We start from the raw sequence: 23,085 nt of genomic DNA on the forward strand, positions 1-23,085 counted from the left end.
GGGTCAACTGCTTTGAACCTCATTTTATAATCTTCCTTTGGATCACCTTTTTTTTCCTTTCATGAAAAAACTCTTCTTGTTGAAGTCATTTGAAATAAATACTCTGCATTTCTCTTTACTAAGGAGCATTAGAATTGTCTTTTTTTAAAATTAATACTGAGTATTCATGAACTAAGAAACTAGGACTTGAGGAATAAACTGCCAGTTGCTTTGTAAGTGTTAATAAAAATCTGTGTTGCATAAAAAAATAACATTTCAAGCCTCTAAGTGGTAAGCTCTCTGAATAGGGTGAAGGGATCATAGAATTTATGGTTTTACAAAAATGCCTTCTTTCTGTGCTGTGATTCATATAATTTCTAAGTTAATGGCCCAAATTCCTGAGGACAGCTCTTAGACTCCCGAACAGCTTCTTAGCAGTTTAAAAACATGTATTTACATTTTATAATTACATTTTAACAGTTTAAAAATGAATTGCACAATTCCTCGCTTTCTTAAACAAAATATGATGAGCATAATTTACATTTTCTGCATGATTCAGCTTCGTAAGTTTTGTATGTTTACTATTATATAGTGATACCCTCAAGTTTAATTGGAGAATGTTAGGATGTATACCTTGATCTAAATAAATAAGTTTAGAGAAAATGCATTTAAATAGTAGTGCTATTTTTAAATGTAATTTTTTAGAACAGTTTTTGATTCATAGCAGAATTAGGCCGAAGGTACAGAGATTTCCCTTATACTCCCTGTCCCCACACAGGCAGCACCACCCCCACTATCAACATCCCTCACCAGAGTGGTACATTTGGTACAAGTGATGAATCTACACTGACACATCATTATCATCTAGAGTCTATAGTTTACTTTATGGTTTACTCTTGGTATTGCACATTCTATGGATTTGGATACATTTATAATGACATGTATCAACCATTGTAGTATTATACAGGAGAGTTTCACTTCCCTGGGCATCCTCTATGCCCCACCTAATCATCCCTCCCTTTCCACCTCCCTCCTTCCAAACTCCTGGCAAGCACTGGTCTTTTTATTGTCTCCATAGTTTTGCCTTTTCCAAAAACCATATAGTTTGAAATAAACAATATGTAGCCTTTTCAGACTGGCTTCTTTTACTTGATTATATGCATTTCAGGTTTCTCCGTGTTTTTCCATGGCTTGATAGCTCATTTCTTTTTAGTGCTGAATAATATTCCATTGTCTGGATGTACCACAGTTTATTTAACCATTCACCTACTGAAGGGCATCTTGGTTGCCTCCAAGTTTTGGCAGTTATGAATAAGGCTGCTATAAACATCCACATGCAGGTTTTTGTGGGATCTAAGTTTTCAACTCCTTTGGGTAAATACCAAGGACAATGCTGGATCATATGTTAAATGTATGTTGTAAGAAGCCCCTAAACTGTCTTCCAGAGTGGCTGTACCATTTTGCATTCCCACCACCAAGGAATGAGAGCTCCTCTTGCTCCATATTCTTTTTTTTTTTTTTTTTTTTTAAAGATTATTTATTTATTTATTTATTTGACAGAGAGAGAGACACAGTGAGAGCAGGATCACAGCAGGGGGAGAGTTAGAGGGAGAAACAGGCTTCCCACAGAGCAGGGAGCCCGATGCGGGGCTTGATCCCAGGACCCTGGGATCATGACCTGAGCCGAAGGCAGACGCTTAACGACTGAGCCACCCAGGCGCCCCTTGCTCCACATTCTTGCCAGCACTAGGGATTGTTAACGTTTTAGATTTCCACCATCCCAATAGGTGTGTAGTTCTTTTAGGATTCCTGGGATGACTTCCTGTGTAGAGAAGGACTTTTCCCCTCCACAACACCAAGTACTTCTCAGACACAAGCAGTGTGTCTGAAAATTCAACTTAAATTCTGACACTGTCTGCCTGGAGATAGCATCAGATCCCAAGGTTAAGGATTCCATCCTACAAGACTGCTCTCCACCCCCTATTTCAGATAACACTTGCAAATTCTAGGCTGTTACCTGTGCTTCTGACTGATCATGTACAGATTAGAGGCTCCACCTACCTCCTCCTTAAGTTCAGTTTATTTGCTAGAGTGGTTTCGTAGACTCAGGGAAGCACTTACTTAGGTTTACGAGTTTATTACAGGACATGATGAAGGATACAAATCAACAGTCAGATGTAGGATGAGATCCCAAACAAAGGAACTTCTGTCCTTGTGCAGCTTGGGCCCTGGCTTGGTGATATATGCAAGTGTTCTGGTTCCCCAAGTGTGGAAGCTCTCCCAAAAGGGCCAAAAAGCTGTCCTCTTGGGGTTTTGGGGGTCTTCATTACATACTCATGATTGATTAATGCATTGGCCATTGGCTAATTCAACCTGCAGCCTCTCTTCCCTTCCTGCAGGTTGTGGGGTGGGACTGAAAGTTCCAACCCTCTAATCATATGGTTGGTCTCCCTGGCAACCAGCCCCTGACCTTGGGTGGGTTCAAGATTCACCTTCATTAGTAACAAGACACCCATGTCACCTTTATGGCTCTGAAGTGTTTTCAAGAACTGTGGCTAAAGACTGAATATATCTTGAGAAGTATATTCTGGTCATCTGACCAAATATATATTTCTTATAAATCATTATGTCACAGTAGTGTTATCTCATTGTTGTTTTGTGTTTCCTGATGACATAGGATGTGTAGCATCTTTTCATATGCTTACTTGTCATTTATGTATCTTCTTTTGTGAGGTGTTTTTTAAGGTCTTTGGCCCATTTTTAATCAGGTTGTTTTATTATTGTTGATTTTAAGAGTTCTTTGTATATTTTGGTTAATAGTTCTTTATGAGATGTGTCTTTTGCAAATATTTTCTCCCAGTCTGTGACTTATCTTTTTGTTCTCTTGACGGTGTCTTTAGCAGAGCACAAGTTTTAATTTTAATGAAGTCCAGCTCATCAGTTATTTCTTTCAAAGGTCATGCCTGATGTGTTACATCTAAAAAGTCATCTCGAAACCCATGGTCATCTAGATTTTCTTCTGTTATATTCCAGGATTTTTATAATTTTGCATTTGACAGGTCTTTGATCTGTTTTGGTTTATTTTTGTAAAGGGTGTAAGATCTGTGTCTAGATTCATTTTTATGCATATTGATATCCAGTTGTTTGACTACCATTTGTTGAAAAAACTTAACTTTGCTCCATTGTATTGCTTGTTTGTCAAGGTGAATATATTTATGTAGATCTGTTTCTTGGCTTTTTATTCTGTTCATTGATTTGTCTGTTTTTTCACAAGTACTACAGTGTGTCAATTACTGTAGGTTTATAGTTAGTCTGAGAGTAGTTATTTTTTAATAGGTTTTTTTTTGTATTTAAATGTCTTGTAGTGTACTGTTTGTTACCATGTGTAGTACTGTTGCTAGCAGGACTCTGCTGTTCTCTTCTTTTGATTTGCTTCTCTTGATAGCCAAATGTATTGGATTTTATCTAAATTAAGAGAACTGGATTTCAAGAGGACTTCTTTAGGAATCAGATGAATGCATGTGCTAGGTTCCATTGCTCAGAAAACTTTTTTTCTTTATGCATTCTTGTTATTGCTAGGTTGGGTATCTGGATTGGTGAGTTGTTGCTGCACATTGTCTTGCATAATTGTGCTTTTTCTTTTCCTAAATAGGTTTGTGTTTTTATTTAACAAAAACCATCTTAATTATGTAATTTTGAAAAATGTAAATGAGCTCAGTGAATCTTGAAGAAGAGTTTTTTTTTTTTGTTGGGTGTTGGGGAAAAATAATTGTCAACATTTTCGTAGGAAATATAAAGTGAAATCTTTGCTTGTAGTAATTTTTATTTTTTTATTTTTTGGTTTATATGTAAAGAATGATTTCAGGGAGAGGTTTTTTTTTTTTTTTTTAAAGATTTTATTTATTTATTTGAGAGAGAGAATGAGATAGAGCATGAGAGTGGGGAAGGTCAGGGGGAGAAGCAGACTCCCTGCTGAGCAGGGAGCCCGATGTGGGACTCGATCCCAGGACTCCAGGATCATGACCTGAGCCGAAGGCAGTCGCTTAACCAACTGAGCCACCCAGGTGCCCGTTTTTGTTGGTTTTTTTGAGCTCTCTTGTCATGCCTGTATTTAGTTTTAAGTAACATGTCTCTTGGACTCATTGTTTTTCATTTTTGTAGGAAAATGCAGTAATGAGCTTATTTTTTGCAAATACGTATGTGTATATTAGAAAGTTTTCTGCTTCTCAGCGTTTGATTGATTTTTTTTTTTGACAGGGCTAAATTTGAGTTAATGAGAAAGGGAATTTTTTTCTGTTTCTGAAAGTTGGTTGAAATCCAGTCAAAACAGAAAACAGTTCTAGCTGTGTGAGGAATAAAGTCAGTTTTAAAAGAGGGAAAATAATGTTGAGACAAGGAGTAGAAAAGCATTGCAGAAGGTGTACAATAAACATTTGATTAATTGATTAATTGGTTCTACTTTGCTTTTAGAAATGAAAAAGTGCATGCATGTGGTTTAGAAGTCTGCCTTTCTCTTTTAGGTGCATAGTTTTGGGCTAGTCTCTTAACCTTTCTGAGCCTTTGTTTTCTTATTTGGGTTTACCGTTGCTTTAAGTGTAGCTAGAATTTTAAATGATCATCAATATGACACACTGACCCATACTAGGCTCCTAATATGTGCTGGTTGTATGTATTTCATGTGATACATATACTTTTTTTTTTTTTGATGTAGTGTTCCATGATTCATTGTTTGCGTATAACACCCAGTGCTCCATGCAGTATGTGCCCTCCTTAATAACCATCACCAGGCTGACCCATCCCCCCACCCCTGTCCCCTCTAAAACCCTCAGTTTGTTTCTCAGAGTCCATAGTCTCTCATGGTTCGTCTCCCCCTCCGATTTCCCCCATTCGTTCTTCCCCTCCTGCTATCTTCTTCTTCTTCTTCTTCTTTTTTTTTTTAACATATAATGTATTATTTGTTTCATAGGTACAGGTCTGTGATTCATCAGTCTTACACAATTCACAGCACTCACCATAGCACATACCGTCCCCAATGTCTGTCACCCAGCCACCCCATCCCTCCCACCTCCACCACTCCAGCAACCCTCAGTTTGTTTCCTGAGATTAAGAGTCTCTTATGGTTTGTCTCCCTCTCTGGTTTCATCTTGTTTCATTTTTTCCTCCCTTCCCCTATGATCCTCTGTCTTGTTTCTCAAATTCCTTTTATCAGTGAGACCATATGATACTTGTCTTTCTCTGATTGACTTATTTCGCTTAGCATAATACCCTCTAGTTCCATCTACGTCGTTGCAAATGGCAAGATTTTTTTTTTTTGATGGCTGCATAATATTACATTGTATATATACACCACATCTTCTTTATCCATTCATCTGTTGATGGACATCTAGGCTCTTTCCATAGTTTGGCTATTGTGGACATTGCTGCTATAAACACTGGGGTGCACGTACTCCTTTGGTGTGCTACGTATATTCTTAAAAAGCAAAATTTTAATTGACTCTTTACATAACTTTTAAACTTATTGGAAAACCTATTTAAAAGATTCTTTAATGATACCTATGCAAAGTAAATCATCACTTTCTAATTTCTTAGTTGCTCATAGTAAGGGTTCCTATAATAAGGATTCTTGGCTTCCAGGGAAACATCCATTTTCAAACAGGTCTTTGTAGTTAAGTGTTTTATAAAATGTGAACAGGGTTTAATAAGGGCCAGATTACCTTTGGGAGATGCCCCCCCACCCCCACCCCATGAAACAGAGACCTGAGAAGGTATTCTTTAGTTACTGTATTTCAAAGATAAAGTGTTCCTCATGACTTCTGTTACTCACTACATGGTGAAATTTACTTCCAGATTTATCAGTTGATGAAAGAACACAAAGAAAAGAATTATGAGGGTAAGGAACGTTTCAGACTGAGTTGCAGAAGTGGTTTATTTTACTAGCTTGTATTTATGACTTGAATTTTTAAATACTGTGTAGGTTTTGAGACTAATACTGCTTTCTGAGACAACCATCTAGGCAAGATTACCTTATCATCATGGCTTGTTGTCACTCTGGTAACTAAAGCCCCACACCTTGAATTTAGAGGGAAATTGTCTTTTATATTGTGTTCCTCTCCTTAACAAAGAATGCTACTTGGGAGGGGTCAGTATTAGCATATCGTTCAGTCTTTTAAATTTATCTCTACAATATTTCATATTTTTTGATGCTGCTGAAAATGGTACTGCTTTTTAAATTTGTTTTCCAGTTGTCGATTGCTTTCATAGAAGTACAATTGATTTTTATATATTGACCTTGTATCCTGTAACCTTGCAAAACTCATGTACTAGTTCTAATAGAGTTTTTTTGGTAGATTACTTAGGATTTTTCACATATGTGATCATATGGTCTTGCAGAGAAAACTAGTTACACTTCTTTATTTCCAATCTGAATACCTTTTAAATCTTTTCTTTTTTTAAACTAACAAGGGCTTCCAGTACAACACTGAATAGATAATGTGAGAGTGAACATCCTTGTTTTGTTTCTGATTGTAGGGGTACCTTTCGCCATGTAAGAATTATGTTAGTTGTAGGTTTTTCATAGAAGTCCTTTGTCAGAATGAAGAAGTTTTTTTTTTTCTATTGCTTATTTAACAAGTGTTTTTTTAATCATAAATGCATGTTATGTTTTATTAAGTACTTTTTCTGTATCTTTTGAGGTGATCATATGATATATATCTTTTATTAACATGGTGAATTACATCAATTCGTTTTTGAAAGTTAAACCAACCTTATAGGATGAACTAGTCATCATGTATTAGCTTTTGAAGAATTTTGTGAGTGTTTTGATGAGAGACATTTCCTGTACTTCCCTTTGCTTGTAAAATGCCTTTGACTGGTAACATCATTAATGAAGAGTTGGGAAAGATTCCCTTCTCTTCTGCTTCCTGAAAGAGTTTGTGTAGAGCTAGTATTATGCCTTAACTGTTTAATAGAATTCACCAGTGATGCCATTTGGGCCTTTGGTTATATTTTGGGAAGATTTTATATTATAAAATAAATTTCTTTAATTGGAATAGAACTATTCACATCTTCATAATTTGTCTTTCAGGACATTTGCTTCTTCTTCTTCTTATTATTATTATTGGCCTAGACATAGATAAATGGGTCACATTACAGAGTCCTGAAGTGGACCCCTACACAGACGCTCAATTGGTTTTTGAGAAGTGTTCAAAATTTTAAATGTGTTTAAATTTTTCAATTTAAAAAAATGAGTAAAATATTTAAATAGACCCTTCACAATAAGATGTATGAATAAGCAATAACACAGTTGAAACAGTGTTCAAAAATATTAGTCACTGGTGAAATTCAAATTAAATCCCAGTGAGCTAATACCTCACAGTCGCTAGTAGGGCTGAAATATAAAAGAGTGACCATGCTAAATGTGGGATGGATACTACATCAACTGGAATTCTCATACGTTGCTGATGGAAATATAAAATGGCACAACCCCTTTGGAAAACAGTATAGAAGTGTCTTAAAAAGTAAAATTACTTTAGTGATTTTAAAAAAGTAAAATTACTGAGGCAGTAATCCTCCTCCTAAAAATTTACACAAGAGAAATGGAAACATACGTCCACGCACAGACTTGTACAAGAATGTTCGTAAAAGCTTTATTCACAATAGCCCCAAACTGGAAGTTACTCATGACCCATCAATCGGTGAATATATAAATATATTGTAGTGTACTACTCAGCAATAAAAAGTAATGAACTACCAATGCACACAACAACATAAAAAGATTATGTTGAGTGAAAGAATTTAGACCCAAGGGTCCATACTATACTATGCTTTTCATATGAAATGCTATAAAAAATCAGATTTAATGTAGCCTGGCAGCAGATAAGTGGTTGTTTTGAGGCCAGGGGAGGGGAGAATAACAGGCAATGGGCATAAGGGAACTTTTTGGAGTGTTGGAGATAGTTGTTGATTGTGGTGGTACTAAGGTGTACATTGTTAAAATTTTTCAAACTGTACCCTTATAATGGGTGTATTTTATTATGTGTAAAGTATACTTCAATAAAAGGAGTTTCTTTTTTAGGGCTTTTCAACTCTGGCTGTATTTCAGAATCATCTGTTAAGCTTTTTTAAAATGCACATTCTTCTAGCTCATGTCATACCTAAGGAATCAGTCTCCAGCATCAGGCCTGCTCATTTGAGGCATTTAAAAGTTTCAGAGGTGATTCTGATTCTTAGTGGGACTTCAGAAATATTTTTTTTTCTTTGCATGACTCTTTATTCCTAAGGTTCCCAAGATCTAATAAAGTCAAATTGTATATATAAAACACATTACTCATTTTTCTCATGTTAATTCATATCCCCGCTTTTACTAATGGGCTTTAAAAAGACCTTGAGGGGCGCCTGGGTGGCTCAGTCGTTAAGCATCTGCCTTCGGCTCAGGTCATGATCTCAGGGTTCTGGGATCGAGTCCTGCATCGGGCTCCTTGCTCAGCGGGGAGCCTGCTTTTCCCTCTCCCTCTGCTCCTGCTTGTGTCCCCTCTCTCGCTGTGTCTCTCTCTGTCAAATAAATAAAATCTTAAAAAAAATAAAAAAAATAAAAAGACCTTGAGTCCATTTTATTTATTTTGAAAGTTTTCTATTTTTAATAGCATATGCTTACATTGTTATAATAGAAAATAGAAGCAAAAAAGAAAAAAATTTGGCATTATACTGCAGTTTGAGTATATGAAATGAGAAGGTGGAATGTCCTGTCTAATCCTCCAGTCTCATAAACCTAATTCCTAACAATTCGATGCATTTTTTCTGGATATCTTTGTTTGCTTGTAGGAGAGGGACACATATCTAGTATTATGTATTTTCAGATACTCATTTTTATATTTAAATAGTCTGTGTTGAGTGCCTGCTCTGTGGCAGCCATAATACTTGGTCCTGGGGATAATGAGCCAAGAGACATCTGCTGTCCTGTAATCTGCTGTCTGGTGGGAGGCTAGATAAAGACTAGATAATTACACTATATATATATATATGTATATATATATGTAGTAGCAAGTGTTACAGGAGACAGTTGTGGAATGAGATTACATAGTAGAAATTAAAACCTTTTCTGTCCTGTTCATGCTAGTTGAGAGCCATGCTTTGAAAAGTTTGCTTTTTCAAAAGCATTCAGTACTGCTTAGGTAGTATGATGATGACTCATTTGGATAAAACATCTTACACATTTATAATTAAAATACTATTTTTTCCTCTTATTGTTAGAGGTTTTGTATTTTAAAATAGTAAGAAATCTTAAGCATTTGACTTCAGTGACAAAAAAATTGAAAAAAAAATTCACTTAGCAAATGTAAGTACCTTTTCAAGTTTTCCTTTGTAATTGTCACTCACTTACATGCTATACAACATTTTGTTACTAAAACAACAGTAGCAATTTGAAAATGGCAGTTTGTTCTAGCAGCATGTTTTTGATGGTGGCAGAGGGGTTATTAATGTTGGGATGTGTCAAATACAAGTGTTTTTAAGAATATATTACACAAAATCCTAATTGCAGTTAATATTAATGGAGAGTGTATAGGATGGACGTTGTGTGCTCGTGTAAGTTCAAGAAATGCAGGGTTAAATGAAGTTAAACATTTTTATCTCGGGTTTTTCCTAAACCTTTAATATGTTACATCCTGGGTCTTTAAGATGGGGCTATAGTACACAGTGACTCTGTATTTGACCATGGAACCCTTTCTGACTTGCTTTATACTTTTATGGGTAGATATCTAAGGAGAGAAATGAGTGCCCAGTAGAATCTTAAAAAACAACAACAACCCCCCCCCCCCAAAAAAACGGTAGTGGCATATTTTAAAGATGCACAATAATTTTAATGTTAAAAACATTGTTTAACTGGACATGATTTGTTGCTTATAAGTGCTAGATATTTTATATTTATATACTGAACGTTGGGAATTAATTTATATGTAACAAAAGAATCAGTTCTCCATTCTTGAATCCTTAACCGGGAGAGGAAAGTAAAGTTGATGTTTCTCTTATGTTTCAGAACAAAGTAGAAGAGATGACTTAGAAGCTTTAGGTCATATGTTCATGTATTTTCTGAGAGGCAGTCTTCCTTGGCAAGGTTTAAAGGTAATTGTTTTTGTGTTTCCTTTTGAATTTTATAAATTGCTAGTATGTTAAGGTTCTGTCTTCCAAGTAGTTAATTTTAAAATCACCACCTTCTCAAGATTTTTTTCCTTTCTATTTCAGGCTGACACATTAAAAGAGAGGTATCAGAAAATTGGAGATACAAAACGAGCCACACCAATAGAGGTGTTATGTGAAAATTTTCCAGGTAATGAATAACACCACAGTGGTATACATGTGCGTATACACAGAAAACCAGAGCAGTTAACTTCCATTGCTCAAGTTTATGACTGTTTTTCATGCTTAAAAAAAATGAGTTCAAAGTATGATTTAAAAGATGTCAGTGTTTGGTGCATAGACCACAGGGACGATTTGTATATTTGCTCTGTTAAGATGGATTTAATATAAGAAAATCCCATTTTTTGATAGTGTTGACCAGTATCAGCTAACATATCAGTGACATACTTTTAATAAGTTAAAATACTTGCTGAGAAATGCCAGCTATAAGGTTTTGGTGCACAGTGTTAGTCATTTGAGTCTCATTGTCAAGCTCAAAGGAGGTGTGTGATGTATGATTCAGTTTTCAAAATACATTAAGATCTTACAAACCTTAGTACTTTTTGGCTAATGTTACATTGGGGAGCTTTATAAAAATAGTTTTACTTCCATGTGAAGTTTTGGCAATTCAGATTAAGCCAACAAAAATTTACTTAAGATTCCTAAATCAATTAAGAAATAAGAATAATGTGTGCTAATGTTGTTAAGTAAAAAGTGAACCAAACTGGAAGGTCCCAGACTGAGTTCATACCTCACTTCAATATTCGCACGTCCTCCTGTCCATTGCTGGGCATCACTGCTGGGGTGTCAGCAAGCAGCATGATCTCAGGGAGCCCTTCCTCAAGTTTGCTTCTGTTATTCTTGGACAGCAAACTTTAGTTACATATTTTTCGTCTTTGCTGTAACATCAGAACTGGAAGATTAAAAATATATTGGTTGACACTAACAGTGTAGGTGTAGGCAGACTGGCTGTGTGTTACTTTGAAGTGTATACACATTTCTGCAGGATAAAATGGTGTCAGAGTCACTTAACCAGGTAATTAGCTAGAATGTGGAATAGTGAGAGTCACCCTATGAGGAAGGTCACTGGGTGCCACTCTAATTGCCCGTTGGGCAGTGCATGATCCTGTTCTCACTGGCCACTGTCAGTGAATTGAATCAGAAAAACACGTGAGAGTAACCTTCCATCTCTCACTACAGTGATTTCCTGTGCCCTGATGGTGAAACCCTGTTTTATGAATTGCTCACCATTTTACCTGTTGATTTTTATGGCTTTTTCTTTCTTTTCCTTTCGGAAAGTAGGATCTTTAAGAAAAATACTTATGTCTAATACATTTGGGAATTACAGTGGCACAGAGAAATTTATATATTACCAAATAATTGTTGTATGACTGGAAATTCAAAGAAAAATTAAACTCTGCTGCTGTGTTTTATTTCTGAGCTCTCTTAGCTTTATTTTGTTTGGTTAGAATTCTGCTCATGGCCCCAAGTAGGAATTTGAATCCTCTGTTGGTCGGTTAGTGAATATGTCTGATGGTAAAAGAAATCCATCAAGCTAGTGCAGATGCTTTCATATATAAATCAATTCCCATTAGTATTTTAAATAAATTTTTAAGTTTATGAGCGGAGTATCATGCTTGTGTTTAAGTAATTGTGCGTTATTAAGTTGCTAATTCAATCTTTAGTACTATCCAAGGTTTCTATTCAAAATAACAATGTAAAATAAAAATTTTAGCTTTTCCTAATGAAATGAAGCAAATGTATTTGTTAAATAAAACCTCTCGTTTCTCCTTTGACCCTATTTTTTTCTTCCCTTCGAGAACTTTTAAATTTCTTTGTGATTAAATTCCTAAAGTTTTAAATTGCAGAATTTTGTTGCTTTTTCATATTTTTATAACACTGTTTTTAGACATTTAAATAATTTTATTATTAATGAGTATATAGAGACATATAATCAGAATAATTTTTATTCCTTTCTAGAAGAAATGGCAACATATCTTCGTTATGTAAGAAGGCTAGATTTTTTTGAAAAACCAGACTATGACTACCTAAGAAAGCTTTTTACTGACTTGTTTGATCGAAAAGGATATATGTTTGATTATGAGTATGACTGGATTGGTAAACAGTTGGTGAGTACTCTGTGCTCTATAATGAAAGATTATTTGTAGTACTTTTTTCCCCATAGTACAGCTTCTTCAGTGAAAAGAGTTGAATACAAATAATTTTTTTAAAGGATTCATTTTATTGCATCTTCCTGGGCATTTTAGGCAGCATAATACTAAATTTATTCTTTGAATTTTATAAAAACCTCACATTTGGACCCCCTGCTTTTTGAAGTAATGAGTTATTTTCAACTTTTCATTCCTGATTTATTTCTTACTGTCAAATATAATTATTTTTTTGTATAATATCCTGTTACTTTAAAAGATCAGTTAGTCTTGTGTTTTATTTCAGTCATTTCTCAAAACATTTGTAAAATAAAATTATAGGTTTTAATTCTACTAGCAGTTTTAGGTTATGTCTTGAATAGACTGGTACTTAAAAATTGGAGCATGTTTTGGGTTTTTAAAACTCTTCTAAGTTTTTGTAACTTAAAAAAATTAGTCTTGACTATAACTGTAGGATTGGTGCTCATCATTTAAAGGGACACATTATGAAATTCTTTGAAGAGACAACTTTTAAAATATTTATTCTCACTATTTTTTTTTTAATAAGTTAGAATGTCTTACAAAACTTTCTTTAATTGTGGCCTGCTGTTGGCGAATTTTTGTCCGTATTTGGAACTACCAAACTCTCAGATTCATGTATTTTTGAACAACTGACTTATTTAAATGTTTAATCTATATTTTTCTTAGATCCAAAGTGAATTGACTTTATAAGTCTCTCCTGAGTCAAAATATTGACAATAAGCCATTTTATTAGCTTATTTTAAAAATAATTTCCTTATTTTCTTAAAATGATTTATTGTGTTTATACATTAGCTTTGAAAATGAGAGACATAAATAAATACACTTTCATTTTTCTGATATGAAAAAGTAACCTGAAAGTAAAGATTGCATTAGAAAGTCTTTTATTGATATAAAAGTGAATACTTGATAAAGTCTTTAAACATTTTTGAAAATAATGTAAAAAAGTAGCTATGTTCTCTTGTTTTAACTTATTTTTAGTGACATATTTCAAGAATGATATCATTTTGTAAGGCTTTACTTTAAGTGTCTTTTATTATTTCCTTGATTCCATGAAGCAGCTAAGTAATTTTGAATACGACTTCTGAAATAGAATGTATTGATGCTAATTCTTGTACCGTAGCCTACTCCAGTGGGTGCAGTTCAGCAAGATCCTGCTCTGTCATCAAACAGAGAAGCACATCAACACAGAGATAAGATGCAACAATCCAAAAACCAGGTTTGCTGCCCTTTCAGATATGAAATGTCTTGATTTGCTTCTGTATTAATTTCTGACAGTTTAAAAATAAATTTGGTTTTTTACCATGCCCAGATGATAGGTTTACAGGTGTGCCTATGTGTATGTGTGTGTGGGAGCACATATCTACACATGTAGATAGATACTGAAGGATTGAAATACATTTTTTTTTTAATAGATAAAATAGACGATATACACATGCTTATCAAGGATCGAGAATGCATAGATTTGCAACAAATAAACCATTTCCCCCTCATGTTCACTCTTTACTAGTTTAAAAATCACATGAAAATATTTAATGATAAATTTCTAATTAGTGCTATAAATTAGTATAAACTTTGAGCAATATTTGATACTCATAGAGTTGCAAGTGTTTGGAGATATTGTTGGAAAAAATTATAATAGCAGTTGATCTTTCTAACTGCTGTCTAATTTAGCTCAATAAATTATTTGCTGAGTTTTGCTCTTTGAAAGCTACTATTCTGCATGTTGCAGAAATGCACAAGTAAGGAAAACAACATAACCTATAAGAAATTATTTTGTAATGAGTGGCTAAGAGCTCACTCAGTCTCTGGAATCAGACACACCTGGATATGACTTGATCTTGGACAAATTACTCTTATTTTTCAAAGCCTTGGTTCTCTCATCTGCGAAACAGAAATAATGCTTGTTAATTCCTATAAGCATTTAGTAAATCTCAGCTCTCATGGCTGGTGTTATTGTTATCATGATTATTACAATAAACTCACAAGTAACTATATTACCAAACAGTGTAACCTCTATCATATGAAGTATATTAATAAAGTGCCATGGAAGATCATTGGAATATGGGGGATCTGTAAAGATTTTATGCAGAAGGTGGCTTTTGAGTTGAGCCTGAAGAATGAATGGAATTTTTTAAAGGCAGATGAAAGAATAAGGGCATTTTGGGGAGGGTGAACAGTGTAAAATAGGAAGCAGAAGTTTAAAAATGTAGTTTGAGGAATAGTGAGCATTTCAGTTTGCTTTGAGCAGAGAGTAGGTTCTATGCAGAGAGTAGGCATAGCAGATAAATAGGGAAGAATTTGTATTTCCTGGGTAAGGTAATTGAAAGCTGTTGAAATTTTTGAGTGATGTTCTTGCTTTTCTCTTTTTTGTAAAAAGAAGCTTGATTTAATCTATCTTTGACATAAAACATTTTGCTAATTGGAAGTTAAATAGCATCTTTAGAATTTTCAGTTATAACCCTTTCTGGGGAAGGATAATGTGCTATCCTTTCTTACTCTTATATCTTTTATCCCATCAGAGTTGCAGTGAGTTAAACAAGGGATGAAAATCAAAGGAAAGAACACAACACAATAAAAATCATAGCAAAATAAAATGCTCCATTTAGGGGATATTGAACAATAGTAGGCTTTAAAGTACAGCCAATTAAGACAGAGTAGTTTTAGAATTTTGCCTTAGAAAAATTGGGACAATAAAGGATCTTAAATATAAATTTCTTCAGATATAAATTAGTACTAGTTGGTAGTTTGAATACTACAGTAAGATGCTGAATATAGAAAGAAATGGCTCTAAAGTGAAGACTTGGAGTTTGTGTTTTATAAATCAGAATTAATTTCTCAATTGGATGAAGATCAATAATTCATGTTCTCTGGAGATGTCCTCTTGAGCTGTTAGGTATTGTAATGAGTGAAACTCTTCTTTAAATGTTGAATTCAATTATAATTCAAATGTCTTCAAGTTTAACTTTCTGTGTGTTTCAGACTTGTCTTCCTAGCTAGATTGTGAGCTCACTGAAGGTGGGAACCATGTTTTATTTGCGTAGTCCTTGTTGCACTAAATGTAGGGAGTCGATTTTTGCTTTTCGTTTTGTGTTTTTTCAGGAAACCCTTTAGGGTAGCTTATGTATTAAATTTGAAACCTGGGTATGCAGACTGTCACCATAATAGAAAAGTTGTATATCTCAAAAACTTTTCCTAAACATCAGTGAAGCAGTAAACATTTCAGGTGTATGAGAAACTCAAAATTGACAGTCGCAAAAGAAGAACCTTTAGTTAAATGACTAAAATGTTGCAGTGTCCCCAGGTAAGCAGTTTTACCCTAGAATTGGTTGTTGAAGTTCAGAATCCCGTGACATCCCAAGGAAGGTGTTAGATGCCTGTCACGATTGGTTCTGAGGAGAGGCTGGGGAGTTACCTTCTTAAAGAGGTCCATGACCCTTACATGTTACCTGTCGCTCTAGGCAGTATTTAGGTGTTTGTCTCCATTTTAGCACCATTTTCATTCTTTCATCTTCTTTAGATTTAATCTCCTCTAATTTATCTTAGTTTAAGCTACATACCTGCTAAATTCTGGTCATGAACACGGAGGGTTTAATGAAAAGACCTAGAGCTGTCTGTAATTGCTTTGATGATAGACTTCATGACGTCTCATACTTCTTACGTAATTTTGCATTGTACGCTTTAATTTGGGAAGCTTAGTGCCAGAACATTTATTCATTGTGCCTGTTTGGACTTAACATTTCTTCTCCCCTAGGCCTACTCTGGCCACTGATGAGCTCAGGCTCCCGATGGCCCAATATACTTGGCACTTTGTGGCAAGTTTTTTCTTTTTTGGCAAATTTTTCTTGACTTAGGTTGAAAAAGAAAGAAAGTAAAGAGCACCGAAGACTTTAAATATATGTCACTGTATTAAGGAGCTAGTTAGTACTACTGGCAGAGCAGTTGGCTCTTGAGTTTGAATCCCTGCCGTACTTCTTGCAGTGTCTTTGACCTTGGTCAGGTATTTAGTCTCAAGCCTCTTCATCATTGAAGTGAGGATGATACTGTCTATCTCAAAATGGGATAGCACATGCAAAGCAGCTGATGCAGAACCAAACATGTAAAACAATCTTGAATACTGTATTCCTTCTTTTTATTAATGCTGTCCACATTTTCCTGAAACCTAAAAACTGACCCCTATTAAGCAGCTACTCCTAATTCTGCAGTAGATTATTATTAGTTTGTGGTTATTGCCATGCCAATTTGCCAAGTCCTGTAAAAGCATCAAGAATTATCAGCCTATCATGGGGATGGGTTCCTTAATTTGAACCAGATAAAAGGAGATCAGGGAAGCAAAGGGATTCATATAAAGTAGGATTGTCACTTAATAAAAAAAAAAATTGCTTGTCATATCCTCATAGTGTTCTTCTGTATAACACTTGTCACTTTTTAAAGGACTTTCTGTTTTTTTTATATTAACCTCACAGTCAGAAACATGGTACTTAAGCAAGAGAGAAAAGTTTTCTAGGATCTAAGTACAGCTGTTTAAAGACTATTTTTTTAAAACCTTGCTAGAAGTAGTTCCTCATCAGAAAACCAAGGGGGACCTCTACTGTAAGAAAATATAGTGGATGGCATTTTAGTACTTTGGTGATTTATTTGGAATTCTTTCCTGGGCACATCATTTTTACTTCCCTTGTTCTTTGTTAACTTCATTTATAAAATTGGAGGGTGGAGCGTATGATAGCCAAAGCCCTTTCACTTCTAAATTCTATGGTTCTGTCTTATTTTTGTGGTTGATCATTACCTAATGGTAGCCATGTGACGAAAACCTCTCCACATCCAGTATGCAAAGATAACTGCATCTGTGACTCAGAATAGCAAGGGTATTTTAAATTTCCTTTTATACGTTTGTTTTCTATATTATAAGGATGAGATGTTTAACATATTGGGTTTTTCTTCTTCCATGCATGCCACATGCATTAAATAAATGGCAGTCGGCAGACCACAGGGCAGCTTGGGACTCCCAGCAGGCAAATCCCCACCATTTGAGAGCTCACCTTGCAGCAGACAGACATGGTGGCTCGGTACAGGTATTTTCTGATTTTTGCATGAGTGATTATTTCCCAAATTTATACAACTAACCCTTTTTTGGAACTCATGGCATGACTTCATATCCTAATGCAAAACTTGTTGCTGAACTCTCCATAATTCTTTTCCTTTGTATTTAACCAAAAAGCAAAATTAACATGGTCTAGGAAGACCACCAGGGATACTACGATTTTGCCTTTGTTCATTTTTGCAAGTATATGCAACAATATTTAAGTTAAGTCATACTCACAACAGGTTAGAAAAACAAACTGTATTACTTGAAATATGTGTTAAGCTTGATTTTTCAGTAATAAGTTCAGACTTTTTTAATGCTGTAATAGAACACTTTTATAACTTTTCCCTTTCATTGATCTTTCCTTCTTTAAACTTCAGTCAGTTAAATAGGAAATTTTTTATCCTTAGTACTCAGAAAATACTTTCTGATTAATTGCTCAAATAAACATGACCCCAGTTGTTATAATGGTATATTTTGTTTCTAGAAAATACCAGATGGAGAAAATAATTTCAAGAACAAGTATTTATTAAATACTCCCCTCAATTTTCTGGCTATTTCTAAAAATTTAAAGCAGTCCTTTATTTTTTTGAAGTGTTCATTCCTCCTTCCTTCTCTGTACCCTTAGAATACTTTATCTTGCCCTCCCATGCCCCCTAAATTTTCATCTTTTATGTGAATTGTAGAAAGGGGAAGGTTGCCAAGTCTCTTATTTCTTTTAAAATGCTAGTTTAAGGTAATTTAAATGACGGTTTAAAGTAATTGAGATAATAAATGTTATCTCCATCCATTTTAATTTAGAACTTCCTTTAAAAGTTTTGATTTTTTTTCTCCACATATTTCCACTTGAATAATTTTCCATTATGTTTTATCAAATTTGCATTTTTCTTGGTGAATATGTAGATATATTTAGTCTTTTGGATCCCTGCTCTGGATTTTATTCTTTCTTGATTTGAATTCTAAAAGTCAGTTCTTGATTAAATCTTACAAGTTCTCATGTTTTTCTCATCATTAAATTTTAGAGGTAATTTAAAGTATGTATTCAAATATTTTTATAGAACTTTGTAGTCTGTGGACCTTTCAGTCCTGTGTAACAGAGGTATTTGATGAGGACTTAGAGGCAAGGGTGCTTGAATTGTAAAAAATTTTTTATGACCCCAATTCATGGCCTTGGAAAAGTTAATAGAGCAAATTATATTTAGTTTCATAACACAGACTGGATGGTGTGTGTGTCTGTATATGTTTACACGTTTCTAAGTGTTGTATGTTACAATAGCAGGTGTCTTGCTCAGTGTTCAGGGATATCTGCAACAGTTACAACACTATTAGAAAGCTGTCCGGCCATGTGCACCATTACCACAAATGTGTTATTTTCTTAGTTTCTTCTTACTCTGTGGGATTCGCAGAGGTGGCTCATGGGATCTCCAGACTATCACAGGGTGAATGAGTTTGATTATTGGCTCATCACTCTAGTACTGTATGTTCTCTTTTTTCATATGTTCCCCAAGAGACATTTCCACTCCCCTCTCTTCTCACCATCTCTTTAAAGCTTCTCTGCCTTCAGAGACTGCATCTGGCTTCATCCTAATATTCAATACATGATCAGTTTTACTTACTAGAATTTTAGTAATACATAAGTAAAACAAAAAATTTTACACTATTTTCATTGACTTCCTGAATATATTTTACACCATTAACTAACCTGACATGATGGACATTAAGCAAGCTTCAGTCTTGTGAAAAATTTACTGACAGCCTAAGTAGGCTCATGCCTGAACCTTGTTCTTTCCTAAAATATTGACTTCATTTATGCTTTATATCCTACCCACGTAAAAAGTTTGAAAAGTTACAATATGACACTTGTATAATTGGGCTAATAAAATTGTAATTTAAAGCTAGTAGTAAGAAGAGGAAAGAAAGGTGCCTAAAATCTAAGCTAATGTGATCATTATTATAAATATAATACTACATTGGATTCTGAACAAAGGAAGGGAAACTTTTTCAGTTATTCTCATTGTCTGATGAAGGGAATAGATAAAGAGAAAAACCCTTTTATTAATACAAAAGTGTGAGAATAATTTGCCTTGAGATTCTTTGTGTGATGATCAGTAAACTACCTGTTGGACAATTTCCAGTGTTGACTTTGTAGGAGATGCAAAGACTTTATATGGCAATTAAAAAATTAGCCTTCAGCAAATACTAAGGCCCTGTCATCGAATAGTTTCTTAGGAAAGACATTACCATAATAAGTTGATAGCTATCTGGTGAGAAATAAATATGGTACAGATTTAGGATATTTGGAAGCAGAATCAGGAGTTACCCCAAATAAGCCAGTTGGGGCCTGTGGCATTCGTCCCTCATCTGTCACTGCAGTGTTTTCCTGGAGCTCAGAATGGCTCTCAGTGGCACCACAAAGCATTCTGGGCTGCTTCCAGTTGACCTGCAAGATGAAACCTCTTGCAATTTTGATTTACAGAAGGTTCCTCGGATATTCATTATTTCAGATGTGTTTTTAATAGGAACTGAATGGTGGAATCTAAATTTAAACTCCTTGTTTTTCTAGAATTACTGTATGTGTTACAGGTCAGACATCTGGTTTGCCAAGTTGATCTCATTGTGTTTAAGAGCACAAGCCCTAGAGTCAAATTCGAGTTTAAAATCTGTGCCATAGATTATTCATCAGTAAAATGGAAATTTTTTTTTCAGATTTTTAAAGATTATTTATTTATTTATTTGAGAGAGAGAGAGGGAGAGAGAGAGCAGAGTGTGTGAGAACACGAGGGGCAGAGGGAAAAGCGGGCTCCCTGCAGGGCTCGATCCCAGAACCCTGAGATCATGACCTGAGCCTAAGGCAGACGCTTAACCGACTGAGCCACCCAGGTGCCCCAGTAAAATGGAAATATTAATAATACTTCTACCTCATGGTTTTGTCGTGAGAACTTAATTTAAAAAGTATTAGCATAGAGGGTGGGCCTTATGAAGTACAAATACTAGAATAATCTATTGCTTTTTCAGATTAAGAAACTTGATTAGTCTCTGGGAAGTGAAGTCTAGTGGTACAGCCCAAAGAAAGCATTGTCAAATTGGAATTTATCTAATTTTATTCTGTGTCTTTAGTGTAATCATGTTAATCCACTGACCAGAAGGATCCAGCTACACGTTTGATAAATTTTTCCCACACAAGAGATTAAAAATTATATTCAAATATCTGAAGACTATATTTTGAATTTGTTCTTGGCTTTTATGTGTTTTGGAAAAGCTCCCAGGGCAATCAGATGTATTCCTCTCTGCTCCCTTTAGAATCCTTGGTAATAAATATGGCTGAGAAACTTAGACCTAGCACTTTCAGTTTCTTGGCCAGTTGTTATTCAGCAAATATACAAAAATGTCTACTAAGAGGTACTAGGCATTGTACTGGAGTCTTTGAATAAAAGGAAGAATAACAAAGATAGGGTGCCTGTCCCCATGGAGCTTTCAGCCAATGGGGGAGGTTAATTAAACAGGCCATGTGGTAAGCGGAGAATGTATAACATGCTATGAGAACGTATTGAGAAGCACCTGACCTGGATTTAGTGGGTTCAGATTTCCTGGAAAAAGCGGAATTTTTTTGTATTCTGTTTTTTCACCTGTTTCTAAAGTGAAGCATCAGTAGGAGGAATTAGCAGACGGAAGGGGTCTAGAGAGGACCGTCCCAGGCAAGAAAGCAGCACACGTAAGGTGGTGGAGGAGGGAGAGACGTCCTGAGCAATTGACTACAGTCCAGTCAAGCTGGTGTGTGTATTGAGAAATAAGACTGAGGGGTAGGCAGGAGGCAAGTCCTGAAGGACCTAATAGGTCTCATTATTACATTTGGACTTCATTTGAGGATATTGGGTGGCCATAAAGAGAATTAGATACGCAAGGTAACTCTATTAGTGTTTTTTCTAAGGATGGCTTTCGTTGGAGACTAAGCTGAAGGGAGAACAAGTCTAAGGCAGGGACACAGCTCTCAGAAGTCCAGCTGAGGGAAAGTGATGGGTAGCAGAGATGAAGAGGACTGAGAGGATTTGCAAGATAATTAGAAGGTAGAATTTAGTTTGGTGTCAGGGCTGAGGGGGAAGGTCATGTCACTGTCCCTTTTTGACGTGTCTCTGCCTGGCAAACCAGGATGTCCAAAATGAGGTTTTTAAAATGTACCACCGATGGCAGGTAGTGCTCATCTGGAATCCCACGGGAGCTGTGCCTTTTGCTGGAGCACGGCTCCTTTGAGCTCAAGGTCAGCCAAAAGCCTGGTCCCGGAAAGCGGAAAGGCAGCTTCGAGCAGAGGGAGGAAGACAAGATGTTAGGGGCACTATCGGAAGACTACTTCATGGGAGATGGTGTAGGTCCCGATCGTTGGGAAATCTCCGCTAGTTGTACAGCCTTTGGTTGCAGGTAAAGGAACACTGTTGAGTCTGAGCCCCTGAGGGGAGACGGGCGGCCTCACAGACGGTGCCGCTGTGGCGTGCAGCCGGGCACTGCACGTGCAAGTGAAGGACGAACATTACCTGTTGTGCTGGGCACTCTGGGATTTTCGTCAGTGTAACTGGAGACATACACATGCAGGTGAGGATAGCAGGAAAGAGTGAGACAGATGTATTTTGAAATGGTAAGGAAACATTCATAGTTAAAAGTCAGAGGAATAGCAGGTGCCACACCCCAGCCCGTCCTCCATCGTGCTCATCGTTAATACTCCCCTTTCTAAAACATGGCCAGTAACCGCTTTCACTTGCTTTCTCACATCTTTCAAAACACACAGGTACTCAAAAGGGGGAGAATCAAGTGATGAGTACAGTTGTATCTTTCTGTTCCGTTTTCCAGGGCGCTGAAATCTGTAAAAGAGAGTTTGTACAAGGAGAGTAGCGGGGTGCCATTAGCAGATAAGTAACGTCCAGCTCAGCTCCGTCACTTTAGCTTAATAAATGCCTTGTCCAGGTGTCACTAGGGTGAATCAGCATTACAGGTTTATTTTCATATCCTTTTATAGCAACATTTACAGTAACGTCTCAAAAGGCTGGAATACTCAGAGTACAGTGCTCTGCTTTGTACTTCTATAAGTGCAAATTAGATTGAAAATCCATTTTGGTTTATCTTTGCTGAAAGTCCGTGAGAATCTCACTGTGCCTTCAGGTCATCAGTTGGAATATCAGGAGGATCAATTATAACTCTAGCTCTAGGTTTTAGAATATGTAAGAAAGTTCGTTTCATGTAATACATGTGAACCCTAGCAGGGGTCCAGAAAACTCTTTGGAAATTACTCTTAACTATATCTCCTTTATTAGTGTGCTTTCTTATAGATAGCTTTTAGAAAAAGCTTAGGGCATAAGTAAGATACATAACATTTTAGTATTTCTAATATATTTACTGGATAGAGGGAGATCTGGTTAATTAAGATAGTGAGCCTCTGCTGCGCACTTGGTAGCATGCTTACAATAACTCATATAGAAATTAGGAAGGTGGTACCATAACTGATTTGTATGAACTCATTGTATTTGGAAAGTGAATTAATTAGCCTTATAATATCATTGACTACAAAGATACCGTGTGTTATCTTTGTACTCAAAAGTCTATGTGAATGACTTCTTTTGGAATTAGATGTGGCAGGCAGCCATCATTACTTCTCTCCCATCCTGAGCTGCAGGCTGT

The 23,085-nt window shown here is 35.6% G+C and overlaps 1 protein-coding gene across 5 annotated transcripts in view; it reads left to right on the forward strand.

Moving 5' to 3' along the window:
• CSNK1G3 (casein kinase 1 gamma 3) overlaps positions 1-23,085 on the forward strand; it is a 109,807-nt gene that overhangs the window by 71,260 nt on the left and 15,462 nt on the right. For 2 of the 5 annotated variants that reach the window (XM_021702206.2, XM_021702209.2), the window contains exons 7-10: positions 10,013-10,098; positions 10,219-10,303; positions 12,133-12,281; positions 13,462-13,557. In XM_021702206.2, coding sequence (XP_021557881.1) covers positions 10,013-10,098; positions 10,219-10,303; positions 12,133-12,281; positions 13,462-13,557 — 416 coding nt within the window. Of the gene's footprint in view, positions 1-10,012; positions 10,099-10,218; positions 10,304-12,132; positions 12,282-13,461; positions 13,558-17,314; positions 17,411-23,085 lie in introns of all 5 variants that reach the window. The other 3 variants (XM_021702208.2, XM_021702210.2, XM_044917123.1) reach the window with 2 other exon arrangements.

The sequence above is a fragment of the Neomonachus schauinslandi genome, chromosome 7 (assembly GCF_002201575.2).
Source record: "Neomonachus schauinslandi chromosome 7, ASM220157v2, whole genome shotgun sequence".
Taxonomy (NCBI): domain Eukaryota; kingdom Metazoa; phylum Chordata; class Mammalia; order Carnivora; family Phocidae; genus Neomonachus; species Neomonachus schauinslandi.